This window comes from Frankliniella occidentalis, unplaced genomic scaffold, assembly GCF_000697945.3.
Source record: "Frankliniella occidentalis isolate FOCC.00 unplaced genomic scaffold, Focc_3.1 Scaffold11, whole genome shotgun sequence".
Taxonomy (NCBI): Eukaryota; Metazoa; Arthropoda; class Insecta; order Thysanoptera; family Thripidae; genus Frankliniella; species Frankliniella occidentalis.
The window spans coordinates 2,032,027-2,042,284 of NW_026267141.1; the positions used below are offsets into that span (position 1 = coordinate 2,032,027).

General features: G+C 47.3%; 3 protein-coding genes and 1 long non-coding RNA gene across 10 annotated transcripts in view; 2 read left to right on the forward strand and 2 right to left on the reverse strand.

The window, feature by feature from the left end:
* Positions 1 to 272, reverse strand: part of LOC127752367 (uncharacterized) — a 2,884-nt gene extending 2,612 nt beyond the window's left edge. Inside the window, exon 1 of the long non-coding RNA XR_008012337.1 lies at positions 177 to 272. This is a non-coding gene — a long non-coding RNA (uncharacterized LOC127752367). The remainder of the gene's footprint in view (positions 1 to 176) is intronic.
* Positions 273 to 346: 74 nt separating this feature from the next.
* Positions 347 to 3,443, forward strand: LOC113216395 (skin secretory protein xP2-like). 7 transcript variants are annotated; one of them, XM_052277595.1, is made up of 3 exons: positions 347 to 493; positions 1,050 to 1,764; positions 1,855 to 3,443. In XM_052277595.1, the coding sequence occupies exons 1-3, from the start codon at positions 347 to 349 to the stop codon at positions 2,064 to 2,066; spliced, it is 1,074 nt and encodes a 357-aa protein (XP_052133555.1). In that variant the 3' UTR covers positions 2,067 to 3,443. The 7 variants fall into 7 exon arrangements, with proteins under 7 accessions (XP_052133555.1, XP_052133558.1, XP_052133554.1 ...); XM_052277598.1 differs by having other exon boundaries at positions 1,942 to 3,443; XM_052277594.1 differs by having other exon boundaries at positions 1,050 to 1,758; positions 1,849 to 3,443.
* A 162-nt stretch (positions 3,444 to 3,605) lies between these two features.
* Positions 3,606 to 9,228, forward strand: LOC113216404 (putative trypsin-6). The gene is made up of 6 exons (XM_026436149.2): positions 3,606 to 3,764; positions 5,075 to 5,169; positions 5,827 to 5,927; positions 7,816 to 8,092; positions 8,833 to 8,958; positions 9,044 to 9,228. The coding sequence occupies exons 1-6, from the start codon at positions 3,725 to 3,727 to the stop codon at positions 9,170 to 9,172; spliced, it is 768 nt and encodes a 255-aa protein (XP_026291934.1). The 5' UTR covers positions 3,606 to 3,724; the 3' UTR covers positions 9,173 to 9,228.
* A 625-nt stretch (positions 9,229 to 9,853) lies between these two features.
* The window catches only part of LOC113216405 (chymotrypsin-2-like), a 2,987-nt gene continuing 2,582 nt past the window's right edge, over positions 9,854 to 10,258 (reverse strand). The window contains exon 6 of the mRNA XM_052277605.1: positions 9,854 to 10,127. Within this exon, the coding sequence (XP_052133565.1) occupies positions 9,954 to 10,127 (174 nt within the window). The 3' untranslated portion in view covers positions 9,854 to 9,953. The remainder of the gene's footprint in view (positions 10,128 to 10,258) is intronic.

The window sequence follows — 10,258 nt, forward strand, 5'->3', positions numbered from 1 at the left end:
ACAGCGCATGGGCGCTGCAGTCTGCAGCGCCGGCTAGTTCAAAAGTCGGGTAAGTTTCAGACAGAAAAGTCGTCTGAAAATTGGCTGAATCGCGTCTACTCAGGCGTGCAAGCAATGTCTAGGAAGCTCGGACAGTTTTCAGACGCGGTTTAGCCTCGCCTTTCCATGCGGGTTACTTTGAGTTGCGAAACGGACATTCTGATGAGTGAAAATTGCGTCAACTCTGCTTGAGCCGGAGTCACATTTTGCGCCCGTTGCCGGCCCGCCCACTCCTCTGGGAGCGTAAGCGTGTCCAAATGACCAAGTGAGCTACGAATTTGTGAGCTAAAGCGTGCAGTAGGATTACATGCCACATCCGGGTTTGCGCCGCGCGATAGCGTTCGGTAGGGGTTTAGTGCAGCCGCGCACCCACAGTATGGTGGGCGCTGCCGGGGGAGCAAGCCTCTGCTGCGCCCTGCTTCTCGTGACGGCTACATGGGCAGCGCGCGTCAAGGTAGTTAAGATGCTCAGTGTGAAATATGGTTGGACCGGCAGAGTCAACTAACTGTTAAATCAGTCATGGACGAGTCCTATGCTCTGGAAATTTCAGTACTAATGGAAATACCGTTTTATGTATGAGGCCATTTGCCTACTACTACACATATAAGTGTAGGACACTGTGTTCTTTAGTTGTTGTTTTTTCATGTAGGACACTCCGTGTCATATTGCTATCTTTACAGGGCAGCGCGACACTAGTATCTTTTGTTGCATTGGCAATGCAGCAACGTATATATATCTTGGGTTTGCAGAGTAGGAATAAAGCTAGCGCGTGGCCCTAAAGTCTCAATAACTTATGTTTTAGACGCACTGACTGGCATCAGACGTCCGACAGATAGGTTACATGGTTACATAAACAGGTGTTAACCCATTTAATATTACCTTTTCATTCTAGGTGTTTAGTGAAAGAGACTTAGCACAAGGGAGGGGGAAGAACGGGACAATCTAATGGTAGCATGTTTCACTGTTAACGTAAGCAGACATTGCAAATGCCGTCCGATTCTTTATTACAGGCACCATGTCTCGAGGGAAGGGAGGGGCGGACCCGGTCCGAGATCATCCTGAACGACTGGGCCTGCGCTAACAAGTGCGGCGGCGGGCGGGGGCCACAGCGCGGCTCAAACGCAGCTCGTGACCGCGGTGGCGCGAGGCACTGCGATCTCTGCTGCGCAAGCTCAAACGCAGCGACGGGGCGCGGCGCGGCGTGCGGGAAGAGTCGGGGCGACGCGACCACGGCTGGACCCAAGGGCGGGAGAGGCGACAACGCGGGTGGAGGCCAGGGCGGGCGAGGCGACAACACCGTACACATAGTAATAGAAGTTGTAGCGGGGAAGAACGTGGCAGCGCGTCCGGGGCAGCCTGGAGGCAAGGCCGGCCAAGCGCAGGGTGACGCGACACCTTCAGCAGCAAAGCCGGGAACTGAAGCGGCAAGTGGTGGGCAGGGCAGTGTCTCAGCACCGGGACAGGAGCAGGGCAGTACCCCAGCACCGGGACAGGAGCAGGGCAGTACCCCTGTCCCGGGACAGGAGCAAAGCAGCACACCAGCACCGGGACAGGAGCAGGTCAGTACCCCAGCACCGGGACAGGAGCAGGGCAGTACTCCTGTACCGGGACAGGAGCAGGGCAGTACTCCTGTCCCGGGACAGGAGCAAAGCAGCACACCAGCACCGGGACAGGAGCAGGGCAGTACCCCAGCACCGGGACAGGAGCAGGGCAGTACCCCTGCACCTGGACAGGAGCAGGTCAGTACCCCAGCACCGGGACAGGAGCAGGGCAGTACTCCTGTCCCGGGACAGGAGCAAAGCAGCACACCAGCACCGGGACAGGAGCAGGGCAGTACCCCAGCACCGGGACAGGAGCAGGGCAGTACCCCAGCACCGGGACAGGAGCAAAGCAGCACAGCACCGGGACAGGAGCAGGGCAGTACCCCAGCACCGGGACAGGAGCAGGGCAGTGACTATTATTTTGAGCTAGAGGTTAAAGAAGAAGGTATGGGGGAGGGATCTTCAACTCCATTATTCTCGCTTTAAGCAAAACTTAGTATTTAATATTATCTAGTGCATTACTAGTGTTAATGAGTGTTCTTTGATATTCGTTAATATTCTTGCTATTCAGTTATCTTTTGTTTCTTATAACTGAGCGTTTTATTTGTGTTCACCTTTACTCATAAATATGTAACTTTTACACGTTTTCACAGTGCACGAAACTTCTTAGTTGTGTCCGTAACTTATTTCAATGCGTTCCTCCATATTAGATTACTCTGTTTTTTTTTTTAATCGTATATGATATTTATAAATTAGAACAAGAAGCTATGGAATCTTATTTGGTGTTTCATTATGATTAACTTGTGGCGGACTGCAAAAGGTGCTCCATAAATGCACGCGACTTGCTGGTCAAGTCCTTTCCCGCTCGCACCATGCGAGGTACACATCTGGCAGGTTTACATGGAATCTTGTGGGCACTAGGGCAATTGTGTAGCGATCATATTTACCATGCCTACAAACTTCCTGTAAATAAAGCGTTCTTCGGGGCTTCTGTGAGGCCACCCGTGGCCCAACCATGACAAGACGACGAAGCTGCAGTGCCGTTTCCAACAGGGGATACCGCAGCTTTGGGTAGGCGTGTCGACGTCATACACATTGCGTTTTAAAGTTAAAAGTATGCGCTACAAAACGGTATACTCGGGTTTGTTTTTAAAAGTATGGGTTCTCTAAAATTAATTACGCAAATCACCCTTAGTTTAGGCCCGCTAGACTAGGATGCCCCCTTAACCTTAAGTGTTCCGAAAAATCGCGTCCAGGCGTATTTTATGGTAAGAAGGTTACAGAAAGCAGGGTAAACGTCGCTTGCACTGTTCGACTCAACATTCGGCTCTAAAAAAAATATCCCGAATAATTTTATGCTCGATGCTCTCTTTAAAGTTATGAAAACCTCTCTTCCTCGTCTTACGCGCGGTGTGACTTCGAGCTCTCGATTAAAACATCCGCTGGCACACACCCTATCAACGTCTTATTGGTTGGTGGCGGGCGGTGACATCATTAGCACGTAAATTCAAAATGCTCATCGTGCCCCATGTTCATGGTACCCCGCTCTCCCTTCCTGTTTTCCTCGGGGCGCTAATCGTCTGACCGCCACACCAACGCTATCGTTAGCCGATCAGCGTTGAGAAGGAAACAGATCGGGCAGTCATGCTCTGAAGGTTCCATTTGAGTTGCAGCGGCATACACTGCTGTACGTCCTTGCTTTGAACATTAAAGAATCCATTAGTTACATTGCCGAAAAATCAGAAGGTACTGTATAATTTAAAGTTAAAATACCCCTGTATTGTTGGCTCTTAGAGACGACTTGACAAATAATCTTGACAGATACTCTCTGAATTAGTTATATATAATGGTTCTAAGGATTAGCGGTTTCTAACGGAAACAGAGAGGTGTTTTTCCCGTGTCAGTGTGAAAGTGTCTGCAATATTTAATTTGTGTCTAATTTGTGTTTTGTTGAAGAGGCACGACTACAGAAAATACCGTTACCTCTATCGTGTGAGTCTGTTATATGTGTCCATGAGGTAAAGGCACTCACAGAGATTGGACACGGTACTCTTAACGCTCCGAGTAGTCTTGGAGTTCGCGGAAAGCTTTAAAAGTCATGTACTTTTGCACTACTGTCAAACGGCTCGATTACAGGCTACGCAATGGGCAGTGCGTCAGCTCTTGGTGCTCATATCATCTTGGGTAGGTAACGAAATGTATTCTGCAGGATCTCTAGCCTGAGGAACGTAGAAGTGACCAACCTGGGAGAGTTACGGGCTTAAGGCGTCTACATTGGTTGTGGCGTTTTCAGCATTTTGTTGTCAACGCTTCATTCAGACAGGGCATGCGTTCAAACATCGCCTGCCAAATTGTTTGACAATCAGGTCACACGGTTATACCGAGAGGAAATCACTTGCGTACTAACTTGTACACCTAGGCCTGTACTAAAGACGTAGTCTTGTATTAACTGGGTAGTAACGCGATCTAACGGTAGAAATCAAGCGTAATAGTACTAAAGAAAATTTTGCATAAATGATGGAACATGACGCCAGAAACTAGATGTACTACCGTCTACTAACTTAACTCGTACACTTTCATCCGGAGTGATTCCCCCTTGGGTAACACACTGCGTCGCCCCCATGCAAGAAAGTCCGTTCTACGACGGTCGCCCAGAGAATGTCCGATCTACAAGCGTCGTTTGGAGAATGTTCGATCTGCATTAGCCCGGCTGGAGAACATCCGAAGCAACCTTTTTGACTGTTTTGAGATAGTGATGCCATTTTACGTATCTCGCTAAGTTACATAAAATGGCATCAATATCTCAAAACGGTCAAAAATGTTGCTTCGGATATTCTCCAGCCGGGCTAATGCAGATCGAACATTTTCTAAACGAAGCTTGTAGATCGGACATTCTCTGGGCGACCGTCGTATAACGGACTTTCTTGCATGGGGGCGACGACTGGCGCGTATGAAAGGAGGCCCTTGACAGCCGCCAGGAGTATAGGCTATTTCGAGCTTCAAGACCCAAGTAGTCTAAACGGCGTGCATTCCACGCTGAAGAAACAGAAATTACTGATGATCACTTTACTTATGCCCTTATTACCCTTATTCCCTCAAGACGAATAAGGGGTGGACTTTCTAAGTTCTAATTTCCTCTCAACTAAAATAGCTTTGAAACGAGGAACCACACCATAGGGTATGGGGTTCTAATTGACCGCTCCCGAAATGGGCCAACTTCCTCAATATTTCATCAACAACAGCGCAACAAGCGGGCCAGCTTCCGCCAAGGGTAGCCCCATGCTTTACTTACCGTTCGGCTGGGGCCCGGCCTGCTCGGCCTGGTGCCATAGCGGCCCGTGGTGTAGATGACCTTCCTGGCAGCCATAGTAGGATTAGTAGACACCTACGTTTTTATCAGCGGAAGCGGAGTTTTGGTGTAGAAGCAACATCTTTCTTATATTTTACAAGTGTGACTGAAACTCAAGTACCTATTTGTGCTGCTATGCTACTAGGTTTTGGCCTCCTAGAGGCCTTATCACCAGCCATTGTCAGTGCCACTACAGATATTGATCCCCAGACCGCAGTTAAGAGCAATCTTCTTTTCTTGGTAAGTCTTCAGCTTGCAGGCACAACAAAAAAGGCTGTTCTTGGGATCCGTGTACTTCTGATTTCTCACGCACTTGATTTATTCAAGGACAATGTGCTTATAGGATTAATTTATACTTTCTAAAATCCTAACGCTCTTCAGGGTAGCGCTTCCTTCTTTAATACAAGGAACATGAAAAACCAAGAGCACGCTTTTCTTCACGAGAAAAACATTCAAAGGAGATACTTAATGGCATTATAAGGGTGTAAAATTGCAATTCTTTTGCACATGCACCCCGCGTTCGACATCGAAGAGAAAAGGTGCAGTGCAACGTCTTTTGCACAGTTTCCTTTTAAGCTGTGTCGGTAGCCAGCCCAAATAGAGGAAGATTGGACAGTTCAAAGTTCAGAATGCACAGAAATGAAGCCTCTTGCTCTTTGAAGCACATTCTTCCCAAATTTCAGCATATCAAGGAGGTAGGGGGAAAAGAGGTCGAAAAAAAATTCGGGCGGACAAAACCGAGGTCAGCAGCACTTTTGGGGATTTGGGGATTTCGGAAAAATTACCAGGTCAGAGAAAAATAAGTCAGACAATCCAAATACACCGGTCTGCCGTTGCAACAGCTGCACAAAACAAGCGTAAGCAGTACCAACGATTAATAGGTTTGTGACTTTTCAGGTTGAAATACAGAAAACTGATAATTCTGGTGCTGAAATAAGAAGTTGCACCGGCGCTCTAATATCACCTCTGGATGTCATAACTGCGGGTGATTGCGTTGAGTGAGTACCACACAGATTTGGACACAATTTTGTGAAGCACCGGATGTCCAGGCTGACACGACACTAATGGGTGGCCAAGACTGGCTGTAGGGGCTGCAGGCGCGGAGTGGGTTCCAGGCGAGGGGGAAACAACTGTTAAAATTTGTGTCAGCCGGATTACGGATTACCCGGATTACCTCCGGAGTATCCTCCGGATTACGTTGCCTTTTCTCTAGGATTACCCCAGATTACCCCCAAATTTTCCTGGATTACCCCCAAATTTGCCCGGATTACCCCGGTTTTTTTAGAATTTCCTCGGATTACCCCTGCCGGATTACCTAACGGCTGTCAGCCGGATTACCGTAGTCGTTTCCCCCTCGGTTCCAGGGGCAGTCGGAGTAGGTGTTTCCCCACCACTACATTGAAACTAAGTATGCAACTCCGTCCTTGCCCAACTTTCAAGTATTTACTTTCAGTTGCACACGCACAACGAAGCAGTTGCACACTTAGTTTCTCAGTGTATCCGGCCAGCGCTCCGCGCCTGCAGCCAGTAACCCAACGTAACCCAACGTTCTGTCATGTCAACCTGCACCGAAGAAAGTGTGTTAGGTTTTACATAAATTAAACTATCCTAGGGTATTTTGCTACAGGTAGGCATTTTACTGTGTATTCTTTATGCTAGTGCGGATAAATGCAAGTGACATCAGTTATGGGCGGCACAAAAAAAGTACAGGAAAAGTGAGTCACTGAACCAGCTAAAGGGCATTGCTATAGTTTAGAGACACACAGTTTTATTTATGCTACCACCACCGTTAATATACAGTACACTGGTACATTTCTTCACGTATCACATATCAATCCTAAGAGATTGCACTGATTGGTGGCTGCACCTGAACATGGCTGCTAAGGAAGGTTGTCAAAATAAGCGACATATTTGGCCTCCTAAAATCTCAACAAAAAAAAAATATGAGAATTTTTTTTTCGGTTGGGGTCTGTTTGGGCCTGTCCCCTGACCACATCCTGCCTGAAGATACCAGAGCTCCCACTGCAGAATTCTCGAAAATGTAGGTAACACCCGTGTAAAATCGGTTGTACGGAAGTTACACAGCTGTGCGAAAATTACATAAGTACGGAAGTTACATTTTCATAAAATAGGCAGTTTCAAGCAGATCCTTGGTGATATGAGTACCGGACAAAATCAGATATTCTACGAGACATAAAATGTATGCTCAGACAAAAGGAATGATTTCTGTGCTACAAAAATTGGCGGAGCTACGAGCCGTACGGAATGTTACAGGTATCCTTATAAAAATCCAAAATTTAACATTCAAACGCATCTAGTTCACTTACCGTTTACATCTCGGAGCCGCCCATACTTGAAATCGACAGCTGTGATCTTACCGGAGACTGGGACACCCGTGCTACCAATGTCTGCAGCCACAGGGACTGCTCAGAGCGCAAACTTTTGAATGGGTCCTTCCCTTCGGTTACTCTGGAGGACATTTTTTGGGCTGCTGCCCTGACCAGTGTATTTGCGACAGTAGTTAGCGATTCGAATATGTTGCTCAGAAAACATGGAGGAACGCGTAGGAGCTTCCGGATTTTCTCTCCGACAAAGACTTTTGAAGATATAGATGTCCAAAGTTAAGGTTTTAGCGCGGAGGACAGTACGGAAGTTACATTTTGACTACTTAATAAGGAATTTCGGTTACTTTCACCACTGACATTGCCTTTTTGTACTAAAATTTAATTCGCCACCTTCCCCCGAATCAAATAAGCCAGACGGCATCGAAAACGACAGAAAAATAACGATTCTACGGCCAAAAGACACAAATATGTCGCTTATTTTGAAAACCTCCCCTAAACATTGTTTCGTTGCGACACCTTAATCTTCTCCCTGTGTTTGCAGTGTCGCTAATGCCTCCAACGTAAACGTGTTAACCGGCGCGCTTCTTGGGCAGGGCTCCCGCGTCGTGCACGCAGCCCAAACCGTCATGAGGCACCCAAAGTACGTGATCGTGAATGGCGCAGCGAACGTCAATTTTAACTTTGACGTGTCCCTGGTTCGACTGAAGGAAGCCTTGGTACTCGGAACGCAGGCGAGCACCATTGCACTCACCAGCCCGGGAGCCAGGGCAGCTGTTGGTGCAAACATAACTGTAGCGGGATTTGGAATCTACGATTGGGTAAGGGCCGCTGCACGGGCGCCTGAAGTTGCTCCTCCTCACAGAAGAAGACATTTCCATCACCTGACTGTGACTTTAAGCAATCATATTTAATACACGTTGAGGCCCTTCATTATTTCCACGGTGTCGGTTGTAGCCAGAGGGTTCCTCCAACCGGTGGCCTGCTGTCGAGGGGGAAATCACTAGGGTTCATAGCGTACGGACTATTTCGTGGTATTTCTCCTACCATTTCGGTTATTTCTCCTGCCATTTCGGCTATTTCCCGCCTATTTCGGATTATTTCAGGCTATTTCGGAGTATTTCAGGGGTATTTCGCGACTATTTCACCGACTATTTCGGGTCTATTTCGTCTTAATTTCGCTCTATTTCGCCTTTATTTCGGACTATTTCGGGGGAAGGTGTACGAACTATTTCGCAAGTGATTTCCCCCTCGCCTGCTGTTCTGTCAAAGAGTCAATGCCCTGTCAGCGGCTCTGAATCCGGCGCATTTCACCCGCTGGAACTCTGCCCTGGCACTGAAATATCGATTTGCCTATTATGGTAGCAGTCAGTGTTCCCTCGCAGAGTCGCGCCTCCACCGCTGCGCTCCAGCCAGACGCCCTACCAGTGCAAGAGAGGCGTCTCCAGCCTACCCGACCCCTAAAACTGCGCCAGTGGGGAACTGAACCATATGGCCCACAGGGGGCACGGTGGTGTACAGTACCGCTCAAACAGTCTTTACCATTTTTTTTTTTGCACAGGGAGAGGACGATAACGGGAAACCCAGACTAAAGCAAGGACAAATTATGAACAGTGTAGTTTGTGGCAATCAAATGTTGGCCAATATAACTCCTGAGGAATTTTGCGTGTCGAACCCTCCTGACAATGTAAGCAATCGTTGTGAGGCTTTAATATAATTAATAGTGGACAATGTATGAGGCCCAACAATTGCGCGTATCTTTGCATTTACAGGGCAACTCAGGATGTCCAGCGTTCATCGGGAATGTTCTTTATGGGATCATGTCATGGGGAAGTACAGTGTTCGTGGACGTCGCCGAGCCAGAAATCAACACATTTATTAGCATGAATATTAAAGTATAACCGGGGAATTTTGTTGAACTAATAAACACTTCAAATATAATGTACTTGTTCTAAGAGTTTTTGCTTTTTTATTCTGTAAAGTTCATTTCGATTCTCGATGGGAACGAAGAAACATCTTTCCAGGCTATAACACTACCGCTAACTAATTATGACGAAATCAAACCACCACCAAGCGTAACACCTGCTCGCCAATTAGTGAGTTTGCTGAAGTGCTCGTCGTTAGTCAAACGGTTATCTGCTCCGGTAAAATTAAGTTAAAACTGGAAAAAAGGACTGCCGTACCTGCTAACGTTTTTGTTACCGGAGTTGAGAAATGTTTGCCAACTTGAAGGGGGTTTAAATGAAGGTCAAAATGACACCAAAGCTAGCCAGCAAATGGCGTCATCTTGAGATCACTCAGTTATTGTCACAAAACTGTGTTCTCTAGACCCTTACGACAGTGTCTCACAGGGGGTTATCTTGTTTCACATAATTTTCATTCTGCATGGGGTATTTCAGAGTTGGCTAAAGAAATAAAATGGAAGAAGCTCCTCAGGCGCAGATGCAGAGTGCGAGAAAAAGGGAAATGGGGTGGGAGGCGCCTGCGCCTCTTTTGTTCTTCCATTTTACCTCTTCACGACCAGCTCTGAAATAGCCCATTATTGCAGATTGCAGAGTATCAACCAGAGGTATACTAAAAAATAACACTGGAGGGATTAATATTATTCCTCAACGCCTTGTCACAGGTTTAACAAATTAGTCGTCCGTTAATTAACACTTTCTCTGTTCTGCGATCCATTCTCTATCCGCTGTCAATACCCGTGTGGTGCTTGATCCATGGCAGGTAGGACCCCACGTGCGTGTAGACGCTGGGCGCCGTCTCGCCACACGTCAGGCCGCCGTAGGAAAGGACTCCCAGCTGCACCGGGGTGTTCTTGAGGCGGTGGTCGGCTATGTACGGGCTGCCCGAGTCCCCCTTCGGGTCAAAATGAACTTATTAGGGACTGAGATTTTTTAGCAGATGATACCTTACAAACTTAAACTTACTTACACTTAACATACATATAACTATACATGAGTAATGTAAGGTGTCATTGCTTTTACTCT